Raw genomic sequence first — 21,812 nt, 5'->3', positions numbered from 1 at the left:
TTATTGCTCACGACCCTATCACTATCCTTAAAGATGATTTCACTCACTGCCCTGCCACCTAACCTATACACAATAAATACTCATGCGTCTGGACATTCGGGGCCTCGCCTCGCCTTGCTCGCCACCCTGCCTGACTCCGCTTATAGGTGGCGTGGCCCCCTGAGCCCAGCTGCATTTTCTTTGTACTTTTGTGTCCTGTCTCTTTATTTCTCGGATCCTGCGCCTCAGCACAGCATGAGGCTCACCCCACGACCCTGTGGGGCACTCAGCCCTACAATATCCGACTCAACTAAGACCTCAAAGCCCTAACAAATCCTGTTCAAGTCTCAGCTGGAAACTCAGGCTCCACATGCAACAGACAGCTTTCCCACCCTTTCCTCCTGCTTTTGCCTGCATACCATGCCAATCAAGAACTGTGGAGCAACAGATGATTAAGATAAAGGAGAAGCACCTCTCAAACTTCAATGTGGATGTGAATCACCTGGGGATCTTGTTCAAGTGCAGATTCTGATTCAGTGGGTCTGGGGTGGGATGTTGCTAACAAGCACCAGGTGGAGAAAATTTTGGGCCTTACACCACACTCTGAGCCATAGGCATTAACAAAATGATCTCACTCTCATCGATCTGGTCCAGAAGCCAAGTCTACAGCTACTTCTGTAGTCTTCCAGCCTTTCCTTCAAAAGGTTTCTTCCCACTCCAAAACCCCGAGATTGCTGCGTGGACCCCACTCCCACCTTCATTGCCTGCAATACTGTTCATTACTCCACATAGTCCTTTGCCCCTCCATTTCTTAAAATGTGTGAGTTGGAGTTTACCTCTCAGGATGTTATTGAGCCTCTTCTAACCACAAAACAATGCTGCCCTCTGTAATGAGCAACTTGCAGTCAGCATTGAGCCTGTGACTTTTCTCAAGTCCAAAGATCCGTATTCAGTTTAGGAAATTTCTCTTGAAAGAATGTCAGCATCTCTGTCCACAGTCTGCTTGCCAAGTGTATGTCTCTTGGCATTTTTTGTCTGCTTGCTTACTGCACACTTGCCTTGTTTTTGAACTCTGTTTATATATCTGGTTCTCTGGCAAGCCCAGTGTTTCTGTAAAAGGCAGTGATTATAACTCAGTGCCTTTGTAATGGTACTCCCTGGCACTAAGTCCCAGCATGTAACAGGGTAAATACTTAACAAACTAAAGGAAAATCAGATTTCTATGAAAGTAATTTGTATTAAAGGCTTCAGAGGTGTGTACTTTGTGGCCTAGTAGTTGTAATTTCAAAAGTCAATTTAAAACATCAAATATAAGTAAAATTTTAAAACACAGTATGATATAAAAGCTAAACATTGGAAACATTTAAATATCCAACAATGAAATGATTATAAATTATGCTTATATTCATATAAGCACCTTTTAGAAAATATCTAAGAACATTTAATATGGCCAAGTGTAGTGGCTCACACCTGTAATCCCAGCACTTTGGGAGGAAGAGGTGGGAGAATTGCTTAAGGCCAGGAGCTGGAGACAAGTGGGGACAACACAGAGAGACCCCGTCTTCACACTCACACACAAAATTAGTCTGTGTGGTGGCACAAACCTGTGGTCTTGCTACTCAAGAGGCTGAGGTGGGAAGATTGCTTAAGCCCAGAATTTTGAGGTTGCAGTGAGCTATGATTGCGGCATTGCACTCCAGCATGGGCAATATAGCAAGATCCTGTTTTTAGAGGGAAAAAAAGTTCATTATATAGCATAAGCTGAAAAGAGCAGGTTGTAAAACTAAATAAACAGCATTATCACAATTTTGTAAAATATACAAATACATATGCAGAAAAATAAGTGAAAATAAAATACACTAATGGTTAATATAATTCATTGCTGAATTGCATGACTACAGGTACTTTTTACAGTTTTTTCACTTATTTGCATTCTACAGGTTTATTTTGAAATGAATTTATGATAAGATTTATAATTATTTAACTTGTAAATTACAATTCATAGTATGCTTTACAATGATTTCTTTAAAAAACTGTCTTGTCTTCTGCACTTCATCAAAAATTCGTCAGGGACAAGGACTGCATCTTTGGTTTCAGCAATCCCTGTTTCAGAGGCCTCTTGATTGATAATTATTCAATGATGCTGCTAGCAATTGATTCTTTGTCCTAACAGGTTTTCTTCTAGGTGCCTTAGACAAAAAGACTCCTCTCACATCAGGCAGGTCTACAGGTGCTTCTGATCCCCTCCCTAGAGATAGGCTATCTGATAAAACCCTTTAAGCCCTAATTTTTACTTTTCATTTTCTGAGACGGAGTCTGGCTCTGTCTTCCAGGCTGGAGTGCGGTGACGCGATCTCGGCTCACTGCAGCCTCCGCCTCCCTGGTCCAAGCGATTCTCCGGTCTCAGCCTCCCTAGAAGCTGGGGCTACAGGCATGCACCACCACACCCAGCTAATTTTGTATTTTTAGCAGACACGGGGTTTCACCGTATTATCCAGGCTGCTCTAAGCCTATTTGATAAAACTCTCCTCCCAGGCCATCAACAACTTGACATTAGTACTGACAGGTGATGCCTTTGGGTCTCCAGTGGTTCTCGTTGGCATTCTTCTCCTGACTATTACCCAAAACAACGGCAAAGATCAGCCCCTCTCCTAGGTTGCTCAGTGGAGCCAATCAAAACGAGACGCCCGGGGCTGGCCGCGATGCTTCTTTCCACGGGCTCCGGGACTGTGAAGAAAAGAGCGCGCACCTACTGGCCAGGCGCGGCGGAGCAGCTGCGTGGGGGCGTGGCGTGGCGGGTCCTCCGGAGCGCGGGGCGGGGCCTCCGGGGGCGGGGTGGGGGCGGAGCGGGGCGCGGGCGCGGGGAGGTGGGGCGGCGCGCGCCGGCGTCCCCGGCGCTCCTCCCGCGCGCGGCCCCTGGAGTCCCTGAGGCGCGCGGCCAGCCCTGCTCGGGCCCGCAGCACCGGGAGCAGCCCGGCGGCCGAGCTAGCAGGGGCCGGGCCGGGGCCTGGGGGCGCCGCCCCCGGGAGTCTCTGCGGCCCCTGAGGAGCGAGGGCGACGGCGAGGCTGACCGGGGCCGAAACCATGAACCGGAGTTTTCACAAGTCTCAGACCTTGCGATTCTACGACTGCAGCGCGGTGGAAGTCAAGAGTAAGGTGAGCCCCCCGCGCCCCGACTGCTGGCTAATGAATGGGGCGCCCCGCTGAGGCGACTGGCGCCGGCGGCAACTTTCGAGTTCGGGCGCCGCGCGCCGCTCCGCCGGACGCGCACTGGGACCCCGGCCGTCCTTCCCGCCCCCCGCGCGGACACAAAGCCCAGCAGCCGGGCGCTCAGGGGGCCGAGGGCCGTCGACAGGCCGTGCAGGCTCTGGACCCGCGCCGCGGGGGCTGCTCTTTTGTTCCACGAGGGAGAGGCGACCGGGGCGCGCCACACATTGGAGGGGCGGGCGGCCTTTCCGGGGCGAATGGAGGACCAGGGGCTGCTCGTATTCGGGGCCGTGGAGGGGCCTTTGGGGGCCCGGGCCGGGGGATGGACCTGGCCAAGGCGCCTTCACTGTTGCAAAGGAGGTGCCGGCTCCGAGCTGGGCGTCCCCCACCCGCTTGGTACCAAACGCCTGACACCAGCGCGCTCCCCGGCCCAGACCTAGGGGACCCACCGCGCTCTCCCGAGGCCCAGACCCAGACCACGCCCCCGGGCGCGTCCCCGGGCCAGACAACCCACCCCCGCGGGCGCGCCCCCAACACAGACTTCCCCACCTCAGGACGCGCCTCCGCCCCAGATCCAGACCCCTCCCGGGCCCGCCCCCAACTAAGACCCAGACCTCTCCCGGGCGCGCCCCCGGCCCAGACCCAGACCCCTCCCGGGCCCGCCCCCTACTCAGACCCAGACCCCTCCCGGGCGCGCCCCCGGCCCAGACCCAGACCCCTCTCGGGCGCGCCCCCGGCCCAGACCCCTTCCGGGCGCGCCCCTGGCCCAGACCCAGACCCCTCCCGGGCGCGCCCCCGGCCCAGACCCGGAGCCACACCACCCTCACGGGCGTGCCCGGCCCCTCCCGCTGCCTGCGCCCGGGTGGAGCGTGCCCGAACTTGCGGGTCGCGGTGCGCGTCTGGGTAATTGGCTGATAGGATCTGGCGCTTCTGCCCTTTGCGGGGGTGGTTCCTTCGCTGTAGATGCTATTGTTTGTGAGGGTCTCCGTGGTGGACCCCGCAGGCTGAGGAGGAGCTGAGGTTGTTGGGGGATCCTGCGGGAAGGGGACCCTCCAGCCTTTCCCTGGCTACTCTCTGGGAGTTGAGCGGCCCTCTTGCCCTTTCTCTTTTTGCACCCCAGTTCCCAGAGTTGTGGGAATGGCTCCTAACGGCGGAGCGGGAGCCCTGACACCCAACTCTTGCCTATCTTGGGCGCAGGGCGGGTGTTCCCTCTCCTGCCTCTGGGGAGGCAAGTCTAACAGCCCCCGCTCCCTGTGCTCCTCTGACCTTTGGTGTATGATTTACAGGGTGTCCGCAGAGGATGGGGGGTTTGTGTCCCAGCAACGGCACGGCCACCTCTCCAGCCTACTACAGTGAGTTGCAGGATCCTTCTTTACTTGCGAGTATACGGTCTTTTAATGAATCTCTTATTTATCTGAGATCCTGTCCTTATCCTTGCCCCATGGCCTCGGCCCCACACCCATCTTCTCTGGAGCACAGGAGTGCCCCCAACTCCCCCAAATCCAGTGTGCCAGCTGTGGGTTAGACGAGGGGAAGAACCCACAAACATGGGTGGGAGATAACTTTAACTCAGTGGGAACACAGCTCTCTGGAGCTGCACTGTCTAGTGTAGTAGCCAGTAAGCACATATGGTATGTAATCTTATTTAACTTTTTATTTTGAGATTATTGTCGATTCACAAGCAGTTGTGAGAGAATATAGAGGTCTATGTATACTTTGCTCAGCCTCCCTGATGGTGACATCTTGTGTGACTAGCACACTGTCATATCCTGGACACAGACCTTACCGGGTCTCAGCAGCGTAAAATGCTCATTCGTGTATGCCTAGATCTGTGCAGTTGTGTGACCACTAACACATTCAAGGTGCGGAACAGTTTCCTCCTTTCATCCCAGGATCCTTCCTGCTGGCCTTCACAGTGACTGTTTAACCAGGAACGACTCGTTAGCATGAACATTAAAGACTTAGCCTGGGCTCACTGGCCCTGTGCAGAGGGTGGCTGCCTCCTCACACACACAGCTCTAGAGAATCAGAGGCCTCAACCAGGCCCAGGGTGGGTCTGGAGGACATGCACTCACCAGGTCTCATCCTGCAGTCTGGGCTGCTAGCACTACAGAAGCTGTCTCTGCCTTCCTGGGGGTGTCAACTTGTTTGCCTCTGCCAGCTCCACTTGGTAAAGAAGGGGTGCTGCCTCACACCCCAAGCATGGGTTCAAGTATTTCAGCTGTAAAAAGGGCATGATACCTTTTCTTCTTACTTCTTAAGGTGAAATACAATGAATGCAAGAGCACTTTGAGTTAAATACTGCAGGTCAGAATTCTTTGGCATTTTAAGATATTGGGTGGGAAACTGCCTTATGTTCTCTCAGAGTTTTTGTCATTAACTATTTACCACAGTTGGTCAGTCCCCAGTGCTTAGGGACAAGATCCTGGTGTGCGTGCGCGAGGGGGCATATGTTCTTGATCCTGACCTGGTGGCTCTTCCCCATTTTGCAGCCCCTTATACTTCTCCAACCATTTTTACTTTAATTACAGTGATTCATCTGTTCCTCGCCAAACCAGCAGCATGTACTTCTGATTACCTGGTTCTGGTCATGGGACCACCCTTTCTCCCACTTACCTTTGACTTTTTCCTATCCTTCCACAGGACCTGCAATGGGGAGGGGGGAGCTATACAGATGTTTAGGGTGTTTCAGGTTGAGGAAAGCAAGTGTCCTTGGCCACCTTAGAAAGTAGCAGAAATGCCAGTGCTGGGATTGGGATGGGTTTGCAGGGGGCAGTAAATGTAGATGAATTTTCATATGAGGAACAGATAGCAAGCAATATGGTGCCACTATGAACTTAGCAATGCCTTTTAACTGCATTAGTATTTCATCAGTTCCACTGTCATCTGCATAGGCTTGAAAAATCCAAAGAAACACAGCTTATCTCCACCCAGCAGCATGCTCAGCCCAGAGCCCTGTTCCTTCAGACTGGAGTATAGATGACCCACTTCGCATGGCCTCGGCCCAGGCTTTCTTTGGCCTGTGTGTCCCTAGTTTGTGGATTCCCCTACCTGAAATGCTTTCTCTGGCAATCTACCCTATCCTAAGGACCTTCTTAGACAGCTCCCTCTTCTGCAAAGTCATTCTGCATGCCTGTGACAGACCAAGCTTTCTCTGTCCTACCCCTTCTTGGTGTTTCTGGTTATCTTATGGCATTTGTCATGATGCTGGTGCCACAGTTATGTTTGGAGCACCGATTGTCTGTCATGGGGAGAAGGTTTCCATCCCATTCGTGCTTCCTTATTAGGTAATGTTGAGACTTTTTTGGGTTCTAAACAAACAGTGTCATCACAGGAAGTTTAGAAACTGCCAAGCACAAAGAAGCACAAAGAAGTGAGAGCAAACACCATTGGTAGCTCTCCTGTCCAAAGATGAGCCACTGTTAAAGCCTCTGGCCTTCTGGTCTTTTATGTGCACGTATGATGCACACACTCTTGTGTTACAGAATTTGGGTCAAATAGGCATGTCACGGTGTAGCCAGCTTCCCCCTCCAACTTACCAGTGTATGTATTGCAAGTGTTTTTTCATGTCATTAACATTTTTAGAAAACAAAAAATAACCGGGCATGGTGGCTCACACCTGTAATCCCAGCATTTTGGGATGCCGGGGCGGGCGGATCACAAGGTCAGGAGATCAAGACCATCCTGGCCAACGTGGTGAAATCCTGTCTCTACTAAAAATACAAAAATTAGCTGGGCGTGGTGGTGCATGGCTGTAGTCTCAGCTACTGAGTAGTAGGAGAATCACTTGAACCTGGGGGCAGAGGTTGCAGTGAGCTGAGACTGTGCCTCTACACTCCAGGCTGGCGACAGAGGGAGACACCGTTTCGAAAAAAAAAAAGAAAACAAAAAATGACTGCATATTATTCCTGCTCATGTCTAAACCATGAGTAACCAGTATCTTAAGTTAATCCCAATATTTTTCTATAGTAAACAGTGCTGTAAATAATATCTTTAAGTCTTTACATAAAGATTATATATAGAATATACACATAAAGTGTGTGAAGACTGTTGATTATATTAAAGCAATACAAGATTCTTACTGATCTTTAGGACAAATTCCTAGAAGTGACATTACTGGGTGAAAGGTATGTACCTTTAAAGGTTTTGAGTATGTATTTCTACTTTTTTTTCTGGAAAGTTTATTTTACCAACTTATAGATGCTATTTCATATTTATCCATATATCTGTCTGTTTCTCCCCATCCCTTTCTTCTTTCCTCTTCCTAGCACTGGTCATTTTCTCATTCTTTTCCAATTAGATAAATGAAATGATATCCCATTGTTTTAATTTGTATCTCTTAAGTTATAAGTGAGTTGAAATTTTCATGTTTATTGGCCATTTGTATATTTATTTTTAACTGCTTGGTTTTGTCCTGAATCCTTTTTCTTTGTTAGTTTTTTTTGGAGTTAATAAGTTATGGGAGCTTCTTGTTCACAGTAAGTTTCCAATCAGTGCAGATGGTGCTGAGGGTGACTGGCTTTAAAAGTGCTATGACCTTGCCCCCAGGCATTAAACTTGGGCCCTCCAGGATGACAGGGGTATGAGGAGCCTGTTGGTGGGCTGGCCGGTGGGCTGGCTGGCCAGGTTCTGCGGGGAACAGCCAAGCATGCAGTGTTTTATGTCAGTATATCTCCTCTGAACCCCAGGATCTTATTGCCGCTGAGGCTGTTGGCCCCCATGGCGCTGCAGGAACATGCTCTTCCAGCTGTGTGGTGTGCGACAGCTGGTGGGATGGAGCTGAGGCCAGGCCTCCCCATTGGGTGGCTGACACTTGCCTTCTGTGGGCCAGTTGAGAACTGCCTGGACATGGTTTGACTCACCTGTGTGTGTCAGCTACGCCCTTTTAAGACTGCAGTTTTGTTGTATTTGTGCATGTCTGCGTTTAAACAGGTTCAGTAACTTGATTTGGGAAGTCACGTCTCGGGGAGACTTACCAGGGACCCAAGGCTGCCAATTTCTTGTAGGTCTGTGGCCTGTGAGAAGCAGAATGCTCTGATGGCCTTCTTGGGGTGGGGGGTGGGGCATCCCAGCTTGCCAGGGGGTTGAGTGCTTTCCTAGGACCCATGGCATTTCAGATAGAAGGCCCTAATTTCAGGGAAGTGAAGGAATGTCAGAAATTGGGAGATGTAGCCATACGAGGTATCAGAAGCGCTGATGTTCATGAATCACATCCAGAATTAGCACAAAGGGGAGAGGCATCCTGATCTTTTCCCATAAAGGGGTCTCCATGACTTTTAGAGGCAGCAAGAAGGGAGCCTGGCATGACAGCAGCAGAACCTCCCAGGTGGTTAGACTAGTTCACCTGGCTGCTTACATGTCAAATCTACTTCCTCTGGGCAAGTCTCTACTGCACCATGACCCTGGGGCGCCGTAAGAGGTACATGCTCCTGTGTAGCCCCCAGCCTCTTCCCAACACACACCCTGCAGCCCGCTTCGAGATCCCCAGGCTGGACACTGCCTGCTTCACAGAGGTTGGGTTCTGAGGTATTAGTAACGTTTACTTAATGCCCCTCCAATATATGTGTATATATGTGCCAGGCACCATTCTAAATACATTGCAATTGTAGATAGTTCACTAACGCCCATCACAATCCTGTAAGATAGGTTCCTTTATCATACCCACTATGCAAATAAAGAGGAAACTGAGTCACAGGGCACTTTACTGATCTGCCCATGGTCATAAAGCTCATAAAAGGGGTTGGAACCCAGATAGTCTAGCTCTAAAGTCTATAATGGGTACTACCAGTTGTCCATGGCTGGTGGAAGAGGGCTCATGCCCTCTTAGGATCCAACAAGCTATGGAATCCAAACCAGGATACAGGTGCACACATTCCGAGCTCACTGTGCATAGGATGAGAGACCCCCTCAGCTGTCTGAATCTGGAGGTTGCAAGAAACAGCTGGGAGATTTAGTCTTGTGTTTTGTGGGGAGAAGTTTTATTTTTTTTGCATTACTGTAGAAGGTTCTTAATGTATGGCCTCAAGGGAAGTCCTCTCTTCAGTAGCTGTTCTTTCAAAATCTGATCTCATCCATGCACTTTTTTACTCATTTACTGAGCAGCTACTGTGTGCCAGGCATAGGGCTTGTGCTGGAGTAAAAAGTACAACATCCCTGCCTTAAAAGCACCAGTAAAGGTTCAGTCAGGTTAGTGGGGAGATTTGGGTGGGATGGAATGTCCTTTGTCCTGATAATCAAGCTGTCACCAAATCCACAGCTTCACGTCTCCTTGAAAACAGAGGTTTCCAGTGCAGCCCAGTCATCCCACCACCCAGCAAGACCAGTCAATGTGCTGGTGCTCCCCTGAAATTGCTCTGATGGTCTTTGCATTGGCAATGGTGATGCCCATGTGAGGTGGTTTGAGATGCTACGCCAGGTCTCCATAGCTCCCAGAAGCAGGTGGGCTACAGTCCTCACTTATACTCGTTTGGGGCTCTTTAATCCTCCCCACGTTTTTATCGGGCAAGTTCAGGACCCTAGCCACACTTCTCAATGGTGTGCTACAAGGAAGAATTCAGCATTGGAGGTGGGAAGAGCAGTGCTTTGTGTATAGTAGGGACACAATCAGTGTTCCTTGGGTCGAATTCAGATGAAAAACAAGTGGGTTTTCCTGAAAGCTACTGGTTCAGAAATGGTCAATTAAGCAAATTTAGAAAAGAACTGCTTTTTGAGGAAAATGACAACTACTTGCACTTTTGAGTTGATGCTGGAACAAGTTAGGACTTTGAGGACTATTGAGAAGGGATGATTATATTTTGCGGTGTAATAAGGACATGAGATTCGGGGAAGACAGGGAGAATGCTATAACGTGGATATTTGACCATGGATCGATCCATGGTCAAATATCCACGTTATAGCATTCTCCGTGGATCCCTCATGAATGGCTTGGTGCCATCCTCGTGGTAATGAGTGAGTTCTTGCTCTATGAGTTCTAGCAAGAGCTGGTTGTTAACAAGAGCCTGGCTTCTCCCTCCTTGCCTTCTCTCTTGCTACACAATCTCTGCATATGCTGGCTCTCCTTCACCTTCCACTGTGAGTAGAAGCAGCCAGAAGTCCTCCACAGAAGCAGATGCTGGCACCATGCTTCTTGTACAGCCTGCAGAACTGTAAGCCAAATAAGCTTCTTTTCTTTACCAATTAAAATATATTGATATGTTGATGTGCCAGTTGGCTTATTGCCAGGATATCCCTGAGAGGTGTCGGTGGCCTTGCCCTCTCCGTAAGCTAAAGGTAAGTGACGCTAGTGCTGTAGCTGAGGGAATAAGATGAGGTACTTTGGAAATTAAAAGCCCACGTGGCTATTTCTGTTGTTGTTGGCATGTCCTGAGTTTCTCAAAGATAGGGCAGGAGCCTGCTTGTTGCCAACTCTGCAGCTCCAGGGGTGCTTGTGCCCCTTGTAGACCAAGCTTGTCCAACCCATGGCATGTGTGCCACATGTGGACTAGGATGGCTTTGAATAATGTGGCCCAACACAAATTTATAAACTTTCCTAAAACTTTATGAGATTATTTTTTGTGATTTTTTTTTTCTAGCTCATCAGCTGCCATTATTGTATTTTATGTGTGGCCCAAGACAATTCTTCTCTTCCATTGTGGCCCAGGGAAGCCGAAAGATTGGACATCCCTGTTGTAAAGCATCAGCCCTACACACTTCCTCTTGCAGAGCTGCCAGGGCACCCTCAGCCCACTGGGAATGGGGTGGCTGGACCATGGCACTTCTGATACAGCTTTGTCATCAGATACCTTTGACTCCCCTCTTCTCCCTGCTGCTCCCATGTTCTTGGGGTCTGGGGATGTGCTCTCCTGCAACCTGGCCTCTGCCCCACCTGTCCCTTGTTCTCCCTTCACATCAGTCATCCATCCCATACTTTATAGACAGAAGTAGAGGAGTCTAAGAGCATAGGGCTCCTCTTCCCAGCCCCAGGTCAGAGCAGATCAGCTCTGTTTTGAGGTACACGTGTAGCATTTTACTTGGGGAGAAGAAAGGGCTTTTGCTGCTTAAAAAGTTTGAAAAGCACTGTAGCGCAGAATGGTTTCATCCTGGGCAGCTAGGCCCTCCCACGTGGTCCAGCCAACATTAAACTACATGTTTGTCTGTCACCTCCCACCTACCCCAGCCCCCCCCCCCCCCCCCCGCCAGCCTCCCTCTCATTCTGTGACCTCCCAGCAAGCCTATCTTTTCCTACTTTTGGCAGTGGAAGTTCAACCCTGCCTCCCTATCTCAGGGCTCAAATCACTGCCTGTTCAGGAAGCTGTCCCACACCCTCTTAGCTCAATGACAGTGTCTGCTGTGTTCAGTGAGTATGTATATTACAGTGAAGTACACTCATCTTAATTGTACAGCTTGATGATCAAGATGTAGAACATTCTAGCGCCCAGGAAGTTTCTTTCACGCCCTTTTCTAGTGAGTACCTACCTGTACCTACCCGCTAAGTAACCCCTATTGGGGTCTCTATTGCCAGTTTTTTATTATTAGGCTGAGCGCTGTCTGTCTTCTGTAGTTCAGTGTCATGTCTGCACAATCCATCTGTGTTGTATGTAACAGTAGACCTTATTTTTCATGGTGGCTTAGTTTTCCATTGTGTGAATGAACCGCAGCTTGTGTATGTGTCCTGCTGATGGAGGGAGATGGGGGCTGTTCCCAGCAAATGTTCTAGCCCATGTCCTCTGGTGGCCACGTGCACATGCTTCTCTGCAGCACATAACACACTGTTTGACTACTCATACGGAAACTCATGTTCATGACCTTTAGCCACCTAGGAAGATGGCTTTATTTACAAGATGGGGTTTTGTTCTGTTGCCCAGGCTGGAGTGCAGTGACACAATCACAGCTCATGGCATCCTCGACCACCTGGGTTCGAGTGATCCTCCTGTCTCAGCCTCCTGAGTAGCTGAAACTACAGGTGCACACCATCATGCCCCACTAATACTGGCTTTCAGTGATGGATATCTGCCCTGTGGGGATGATCTCAGTCATTGATCTTACCTATGACTCAGCACTGGGATTGTTCCTGGCTCCAGTGTACACAGAGACTGTGACCCCTGTCTGGATTTCGGGTCAGGCAGTTGTAGGTCCTGGAGGCCTTGAACCACAGCTTATTAGCTATTTGTCGATTAATCAAAATCAGAAAAGATCCTTTATGTTACAGAATTTAAGGACCCCACTGCTGATATGTGAAGGACTTTCACAGCCCCTCTAATTCTTTGGTTTGATTGGCTGTTCTTATGTATTTCCTGGCTTTCCTGAGTTCACACCAGCTAACCAATCTCTGGGGCCCCTCTGGTGGGCCAGATGTTATGGGAAAAGCTGGGACCTGAGATGATAACAGACCTAGCACTGTGCCAGAGGTCCCAGGACATCATTGTGCCGGGGTTCTTTGTGTACAGTGAAAGTTGGACAATCTTTCTTGGAAAAAGTGCCTGAGCTTCATGTGTGGAAGAAGATCTCACTGCAGCTTCACTCGCAGGGAGTAGACACCCGCCGGGCCAAGAGCTTCCACTCCACCTTCAGCCTGGGAGGTTTGCCTGGTCTGCCCTGCTGGTAGCTCATCCCTTCTACACTTACGGGAGGGTGTTTGTGAAGCCGTTGTATCTCGAGGGCTGTCAGAGCACTGTGGGAATTTCTCTGCTCCTTCTAAAAGCCTGACCAGTGAGTGGATGCATTTATTTTCTGTCTTACCACATCAGTACACTTGTCAAAAGCTAGATTACAAATCAGTCAGTTCTGTGGTATCAGATCTCTCTTTTTGCCTTTGCTTCTTAGACAGGATAGATGGTACGCGTATGCATGGGCCCTCAAGAGGCCTCTTTCTGAGGACATGAGCTCATGTGCGAGGCCCCCGAGGTTCCTGGTTAAGGCTATGAAAGAGGAGTTTGGGGCTGTCACAGCTGTCACTTTTAGGTGGTCAGCTGTTCTAGAGGATTTGGAAACAAAAGTAATGTCAACACCTGTGTCCCATGGCTCAGGGGCCTCAATGCCTGACTTTCCACCGACAGTCCTGACCTCATCCCTTGCTGGTTGGCAATAATAAGGGGGTATTTCCTTGGGACAAAACAAACTTCTCTGTCTTCAAAGTGGTCCCTCATGACAGGGAGGAAGTGGCACTGACAGCAATGGCCTGTGGTCACCTTGGGCCCATCAGAACCTATTTGGTGCAGAGATGAGAGGGAGTGCTGGCTCATCTGCAGGGAGAAGCCCACTGGGACCTGTGTGAGGCCTGAGGATTCCAGTCACTTGACTGTGGGGTGGCACACGAGTGGTTGGTGCTGAGGGTTAAATCCTGTACCACCTCAGATGGCTTTGTTTTGTTTAAAAACTTTGCATGAATACGCTCCTTTGCCAGAGATGGGATAGTTTGCCTGGAAGGTGACACTGTGTGTCTGCATGGACAGGAGCAGCAGACATCAGAGAGATGCAATTGAGATTAATGGTATGTTGATGAAGCCCCACTCCACTCCTTAGGAGATGAGCAACTGGGGTCCCAGCATGCATGGAGATCTGTCCCTTGAAGGTCTCACTTTTGAGGAGGTCCCACTCCACTCCTCAGAAGATGAGAAGCCCCAGATCCCTGTGTGCAAGAATACCTGTCCCTTGGGAAGGTTTACCTGTGAGCCCACACTCAGCTGTCCTGCAGTTCCCCAGGGATGTGGCCCCATGGTTTGTGGGAGGGACACCACTCAGGGATGAGCTGCTTCCTAAATGCCCTCATGCATTCTAGACCCTCTCCTCAGCATCCTGAGCCTCTGATCCTGCCCATGAATGCTGGTGTGGGTGTGTTTGGCCCTGTGTCCAGTCAGTCTGGTGGAGATGGAGCAGGTGCAGTGATAGGGATTGACTGTGTCCTCACCCAAATCTCAGCTTGAATTGTACTCCGATAATTCCCATGTGTTGTGGGAGGGACCCAGTGGGAGATAATTTGAATCATGAGGGCAGTTTCCCTCATACTGTTCTCATGGTAGTGAATAAGTGTCATGAAACCTGATGGTTTTATCAGGGGTTTCCACTTTCACATCTTCCTCATTTTCTCTTGCCGCCACCATGTAAGAAGTGCCTTTCACCTCTTACCATGATTCTGAGGTCTTCCTAGGCATGTGGAACTGTAAGTCCAATTAAACTTCTTTTTCTTCTCAGTCTTTGGTATGTCTTTATCAACAGTGTGAAAGTGGACTAATACAGTAAATCGGTACCAGTAGAATGGGGCGTTGCTGTAAAGATACCTGAAACTGGAAGCGACTTTGGAACTGGGTAACAGGCAGAGATTGGAACAGTTTGGAGGGCTCAGAAGAAGACAGGAAAATGTGGGAAAGTTTGGAACTTCCTAGAGACTTATTAAATGGCTCTAACCAAAAGCGTGATAGTGATATGGACAGTAAGCTCCAGGCTGAGGTGGTCTCAGATGGAAATGAGGAACTTGTTGGAACCTGGAGCACAGGTGACTTTTGTTATGTTTCATAAAAGAGGTTGCCCCTACCCTAGAAATTCATGGAACTTTGAACTTGAGAGAGATGATTTAGGGTATCTATAGGAAGAGATTTCTAAGCAGCAAAGCCTTCAAGAGGTGAGTTGGGTGCTGTTAAAGGCATTTAGTTTTAAAAGGGAAGTAGAGCGTTGAAGTTTGGAAAATTTGCAGCCCGACAATGTGATAGAAAAGAAACACCCAATTTCTGAGGAGAAATTCACACTGGCTGCAGAAATTTGCATAAGTAACCAGGAGCGGAATGCTAATCCCCAAGACAATTGGAAAATGTCTCCAGGGCACGTCAGAGATCTTCACAGCTGCCCCTCCCATCACAGGCCCAGAGGACTAAGAGAAAATGGTTTGGTTGGCCCAGCCCAGGGCCCTGAGTTACTGTGTGCAGCCTAGGGACTTGGTTCCTTGCATCCCAACTGTTCCAGCTGTAGCTGAAAGGGGCCAATGTAGAGCTCCGGCCGTGGCTTCAGAGGGTACAAACCCCAAGCCTTGGCAGCTTCCATGTGGTGGTGAGCCTGTGAATGCACAGAAGTCAAGACTTGGGTTTGGGAACCTCTGCCTGGATTTCAGAATATGTATGGAAATTCCAGTCAGAAGTTTGCTACAGGGTTGGGGCTTTCATGGAGAACCTCTGCTAGGGCAGTGCTGAAGGGAAATGTGGGGTTGGAGCCCCCACACAGAGTTCCTACTGGGGCACTACCTATTGGAGCTGTGAGAAGAGGGCCACCATCCTCCGGACCCCAGAATGGTGAATCCCCTGACAGCTTGCACCATTCTCCTGGAAAAGCAACAGAGCCTCAATGCCAGCCCATGAAAGCAGCTGGGAGGGAGGCTGTACCCTGCACAGCCACAGGGATGGAGCTGTCCAAGACCATGGGAACCCACCTGTTGCATCGGCGTGACCTGGACATGAGACCTGGAGTCAAAAGAGATCATTTTCGAGCTTTAAAATTTGAATGCCCTGCTGGATTTCAGACTTGGATGGGTCCTGTAACCCCTTTGTTTTGGCCGGTTTCTCCCATTTGGAATGGCTATATTTACCCAATACCTGTACCCCATTGTACCTAGGAATTAACTGGCTTGCTTTTGATTATACAGGCTCATAGGCGGAAGGGACTTGCCTTGTCTCAGATGAGACTTTAGACTGTGGATTTTGGGGTTACTGCTGAAATGAGTTAAGACTTTGAGGGACTATTGGGACGGTATGATCGGTTGTGAAATGTGAGGACGTGAAATTTGGAGGGGCCAGGGGTGGATTGATATGGTTTGGCTCTGTCTCCCCACCCAAATCTTATCTTAAATTGTACTCCCATAATTTCCACGTGTTGTGGGAGGGACCTGGTGGGAGACAATTTGAATCGTGAGGGCTGTTTCCCCCACACTGTTTTCGTGGTAGTGAATAAATCTCACGAGATCTGATGGTTTTATCAGGGGTTTCTGCTTTTCATCTTACTCATTTTCTCGTACCACCACCATGCAAGAAGTACCTTTCACCTCCTGCTGTGATTCTGAGGCCTCCCCAGCCATGTGGAACTGTAAGTCCAATTAAACCTCTTTTTTTCCCCCCAGTCTTGGGTATGTCTTTATCAGCAGTGTGAAAACAGACTAATACATGCAGGGAGCACAGGCCCAGGACTGCAGGCCTGTCCACCTCATCCACTTCCATCAGCAGCCCCGCAGCAGACTTTCTGCAGTGGAGGTCGGAGTACTCCTGGGGACCCCCGCCCCTGCCCCACCCTGGTCACTGGTGTAGACATCACCTAGCAGAGGCCTGTTGAATTGTGTGGTTTGGGGGCTGCATAACCTACAACTCTTTATCTCCACCCAGAGCTACAAACTCTGGTCACACTCATGAGCACAGCTTTTTGCTCATGGAATTATAAAAAGATTATTTTGTTTTTTAAAAATGCCCTGGAAAACAGCAGCCACCTGCTAGCAGTGAAGGGACAGGACTAGGAAAGCAGTGTCTTCTACTCAGAGATTAGGGTTTGTGGTTCTGCTGCAGGAAGGCTGAATCTGCCAGCAGCTCAGGCCCACGGTGTGAACCCAAAACAGGCTTACTATTCTGCACTATTATAATTTCAGACATGCAAGAGGTCTCCCTTTACTGTGCTTGCAACTTTGGGTTTTTGAGAAGGGCTCAGCAGCCATCCCTGTGGATGCCTGTGAGATGCTGCACCCATTTCTAAGCCTGGGGGAGAACAAACAGCTTGGTGAGCAAGTTGAGCGAGTGAATTGCTCCCATTGGCTGGGGTCTTATTCTCTCACCAGGAACTATGTTGAGCACAGAACATGTATTCATATTAGATTCTCACCACAACCCCTGAGATGAATGTTTTTATTCATTTTACAAAGGAGGAACAGGATCAGAGAAGTGTAATAAATTATCCAGAGTTCCACAGCCAATACAGGTGAGGATTGGAACTCAGGTGTGTCCACTCAGAGCCTGGAAATTTGCAGCTTTGCTATGTTGTCTCTCTCTGTACAATTCCAGTGACCCAGCCTGCATCCCCTCAGCCTCTCCCAGTGGGCAGCACAGCTCAGATACAGAATCCAATCTAGAAACTGCCTAATTAATCCATGGGTCTTGAGCTCACATCGGAATAGGACCCCATTTTCTTCCGCAGGCTGGAGTTCCAGGCATCTGCCTAAGTGAATTTACCTTTCAGGAAAGTCTTGTGAAGGCAGGGACAGATAAGCAGCCCGTGCTCATGCCTCACACATTTGGGCCCAGGCCAACCCCCTAGCACCCCTCCACCTGGCCCTACCTCTCAGCACTAGAGTCTACTGAGCCCTCACTTACTTCTGGAGCAGCCCTGGCCCATTCATCCTACTCCTTTGCTGATGGGCCATTCCCTCCGTGCTGATGTCCATTCCCTCCCTGAGGGGCATCCCCTCCCACCTGGGGTGCCCCTTCCAACAAAGGGCACCCCTTGTACCTAACCTTCCATTTAGAATTCTCTCTCCCATCATTGTAGCACTTTAGGTCTTTTCTAAATTCCCTTTTTGAATTCAGCCTCAGCTCCTTCATTTACTAGCCTTGACACTATGGACAGGTTATTGAACCCCTCTAGGTTTCAGTTTCCTGGTTTGTAAAGTGGGAACAGTGACACCTCCCTAGGGTTGCCATCAGGATTAAAGAGAGCATGCACGCAACGTTTGGCATAGACGGTTTTCTCTCCTGTACGGTAAAGCCCTTCTGGACGGAGACCACATTCATAGACCTCTGTGTCCACCACTTCTACTCCTGCCCCACTCCTACATTTAGCAGTGCTGGGTGTATCGGTGTAGAACATGTGCGTGAACCAGAGTGGCAGGCTCTCTGCAGGGACTGTCTGTCCTCAGAGGGGACCACAGGGTGCAGTGGTTTAGCCATCACCCTGGGCAGTCCGACACGATGCTCGTCTGGGCAGTTCTGCGAGTGCCAACGGCTGCACCATCATCACTCTGGATCTTGGGTGGACAGCACCTAGGCAGGCACCAGGCTCCACCTCATCTGACTCATAGGTTTGTGGTCCGATTTTACACTGTCCCAGCATGTCAGCCCAGGAAGTCATTCCATAGCAAACGACTGCTGAGCCCCATGTTCCAACAGGTTCCTCCTAAGGATGACAGCCTGTACGTCTTTTAAGACCCGTTGCACTCTCTTTTCTGTGTTTCTTAGTTTCCTACAGGGCTCCAGTGTGCACATGTGCTCCCTGGCTTGAAGGTCTGAGGCAGCTTACATTTGCCATGCACACACTTGAGATCCTTTACAGCTGGAATGTGTCTAGGTTTGGATGGTAGGCCAGCGTCGCCACTGCCTCCCAACAGACCCTGCTCTAAGCCAGGGGCTCTGATAGTCTAAGGCGAGACTCATCCCCAGTGAATGGTTTAAAGCTGGGCATGTGAACCCATCCTGACAGTGAGACTTGAGGGTCTTCTTCCTCTGATGTGGTGACATTGTGACCCTATGACCCACCTGGATGTGTGGGGGAATGTGGGAGACATCTGAGGTCCCCCAGCACATCCTGGAGCCAACTCCCTGTGTCAGGGTTTCCCTGGAGCATCTCAGACACACACAAGGTCCTGCTTGCCTGGCTACCCACACTGCACACCTAGTTCCTGGGGCTGTCCAGGCTCCTTGGTTGTGCCATGGGATGAAATGCTGTCTGTCCTCACACTTCACCAGATTATTTCCAGTCCTTATACACAGTTTAAATTAGGGCCTGTGTTTTACAGTCTTTGTTTGTGTCTCTCACAGTTTGAAATTACATATTTGCGTATGTGATTGCTGTCTAACTCCCAGATTGAGCAAACCATCAGCTCCGTGAAGGTCTCCCAAAGTGCTGAGATTATAGGTGTGAACCACCACCTGGCCAGAATTGATACTTTAAAAGGGTTTAAGGGCTCAAAGAAGTCTTTACAATATAGTAAATTTTAAAACACACCTATAAGAGCTCTGAATCTTGTGAGAATGCAGATTTGGACTCCAGGTCTGCCATACAGCATCTCCAGCTGGCCCCAGGGAATGTTTCTGGTTCAAGAAATAGCCTCGAAGTATAGGAGCTAGTTTTTTTTTAAAAGACCTTGCCTGGGCCCAGCCCAGAGGTCCTGGCTCAGACAGGATTCCCAGCCCAGGAGCCTTGCCCATCTGTGCTGTGTTGTGCCAAAGTAATTTCTGACCTAAGTGGGACTGCACTGTAGATTCGGCATTGTTTTCTTGTGTGTGTGTTTTTAAATTTACTATATTGTAAAGACTTCCTTGAGCCCTTAAACCCTTCTAAAATATCACTTCTGGCCAAGTGGTGGCTCACGCCTATAATCCCAGCACTTTGGAAGGCTGAGGTGAGTGGATCACAAGGTCAGGTGTTTGAGACCAGTCTGGCCAACATGGTGAAAACCTGTCTACTAAATACAAAAATTAACCAGGTGTGGTGGCACGCACCTGTAATCCCAGCTACTCGGGAGGCTGAGGCAGGAGAATCACTTGAACCCGGGAGGTGGAGGTTGCAGTGAGCTGAGATTGTGCCACTGCACTCCAGCCTGGGCAACAGCGACACTCTGTCTCAAATTTTTTTTTTTTTTTTTTTTAAATCACTTCTGGTATCTTCATCAAATCAAAGCCTGGAAATGTGCTTTCGTGTGTTTGATGTACTTACTGTTTCCATTTGTCATAATTGTAAGTATTTTGATGAGCATTTTCTGTGGGAATCTCTGTCTCTGTCTCTGATCATCTGCAGTGGTTCACTGTTCTCACTTGTAGGCCTGGGGTGAGGGCCTTAGATGGGAGGCAGGCCCCTGGGGGTGTGAGACAGGGCCTTGGTGGAGAGGGGCCTTAGATGGGAGGCGCAGTCTGTGGATGGGATGGGGGTGGAGCTTCAGGGCTGCGTCATAGGAGGTGCAGTCTGTGGGCCTGGGGACCAAGATTGTGGGGTGTCTGGGACCTTAGATGGGAAACAGTCTGCACACCTGGGGGCAGGCCTAGGGTGGGTGGGCCTTGTTGGGGTAGGCACCCCCAGCAGACAGCGTGAGCTGTAGGGGCACTTGGTGCCTGAGACTCATCCAGCAGGGCTGGCTTGAAGAGGCTGGGGGTCAATGTAGAAGGGCCTGGGGTGGGCTTGTGCATGCGGCCTGTGTTCCCCAGGACCGTGCGTCTGGGAGCGCCCCTCCCATGGCCTTTCCTCTCCTCCCTGCAGCACCTTCCGCAGTTCACTTAGGTTCTCACTGCCGTCTCCCCTGTGGGATGTGACTTCCTGAGCACCAGGTCAGGCCCTATACCTGCTGCAACCAGAGGCCTTGAAACCACTCCTCGGATGAACAAAGGTGGGGCCTGCCTCATGCTGGTCACTTGTTGTTTAGTAAATGTTTTTAGTATCTACTGTATACTAAGCTATCTCGGAAATAAGACGGAAACCACGTTTTTCTTTTACTGTTCAGCCCAGCACAGGAAAATATGGGTTCAATTAGTATGTTTCTACCTGGCTCGAAGAAGTGAGTTCAAATAGCGACACGGCCACTCAAAAGGATACTTCTGTAAACCTCCTGGCCTTTCTGAAGCCCTGGTAGCCTGGTGGTTCCTGGGGTTACCCTCTTGTGAATGGGGTTTCTCCGACGTTCTTCTCTTTCTAGGGTCTGTTCTGCTGAAGGGAAGGATGTGGGATGGGGAGTGGGTGAGAAGTCCCCAGACTCCCAGGAGAATCCACCTGTCTGCAACAGATGCAGTGCCTGCTGTGCAGCCACCAGTGTAGAACACAACCCTATGTGTGTGACCCAGTGGCTCCCACCCAAGTTTGACCAGAAGAGGAAGGGGAACTGGTCGAGCAATTCAGTGCTTCCTTCTTGAGTAATTTGGAAGCAAATTACTTTTGAAAGAAAACATAGCCTTGCTTCTTGTCACCTGTGTGCAAGTATGTTGTTACATTTTTGAAACATTACCTCCCTGATTTTGTTGTTTAAAAACATCTTTACCTGCATGCTGACATTTGGCTCCAGATGGGGGAAGATTATAGCAAGTGCAGTGTCTACAGGGCTGGACTGGTGGGACTCATTGCTCTGTAAGGGTCATGGAACACATTTCATGACTTTGTGCTCAAACCTCGTCCTGTCTTCCTGTTTTGTGACATTGTCAGCCAATGTCAATTTAATAAAATTCTAGAGTTTTATTTTAAAATTGGTCAAGCCAGGCCACGCCTGTAATCCTAGCAGTTTGGGAGGCTGAGGCATGAGGATCGCTGGAGCCCAGGAATTCGAGACCAGCCCTGGCTACATGGTGTGACTTTGTCTCTACAAAACAAAAATTTTTAAATTAGCTGAGTGTAGTGGTTGTGAGCTTATAGTTTTAGCTACTGGAGGGGCTGAGGTGGGAGGATTGCAGGAGCCTGGGAGGTTCAAACTGCAGTGAGCCACCACTGCACTCCAGCCTGGGCAACGGAATAACACCCTGTCTCCAGAAAAACAAATAAACAAACTGGTCAACAGGTTTATTTCATTAATTCAGTGAAGATTCAAGTGCCTGCTGTGTGCATGTAGTCAGTGGTAAGCCATAACAGTTTCCTGCCACTCGTAATAAGGCAATTAAAAATTTTAAATTTGTGGCTGCTTGGGGTCTGGGAGGTGACCTGTTCCTCAGCAGATT

The 21,812-nt window shown here is 49.6% G+C and overlaps 1 protein-coding gene across 1 annotated transcript in view; it reads left to right on the top strand.

Annotated features, from left to right (window-relative positions):
* The first annotated feature begins 2,874 nt into the window (after window positions 1-2,874).
* Window positions 2,875-21,812, top strand: part of PARD6G (par-6 family cell polarity regulator gamma) — an 86,662-nt gene continuing 67,724 nt past the window's right edge. The window contains exon 1 of the mRNA XM_017504583.2: window positions 2,875-3,135. Coding sequence (XP_017360072.1) covers window positions 3,064-3,135 — 72 coding nt within the window. The 5' untranslated portion in view covers window positions 2,875-3,063. The remainder of the gene's footprint in view (window positions 3,136-21,812) is intronic.

The sequence above is a fragment of the Cebus imitator genome, unplaced genomic scaffold (genome assembly GCF_001604975.1).
Source record: "Cebus imitator isolate Cc_AM_T3 unplaced genomic scaffold, Cebus_imitator-1.0 Scaffold324, whole genome shotgun sequence".
Classification (NCBI taxonomy): Eukaryota; Metazoa; Chordata; class Mammalia; order Primates; family Cebidae; genus Cebus; species Cebus imitator.
The sequence above is the reverse complement of the archived record's forward strand: the minus strand, read 5'-3'. Positions and strand labels throughout refer to the sequence as shown.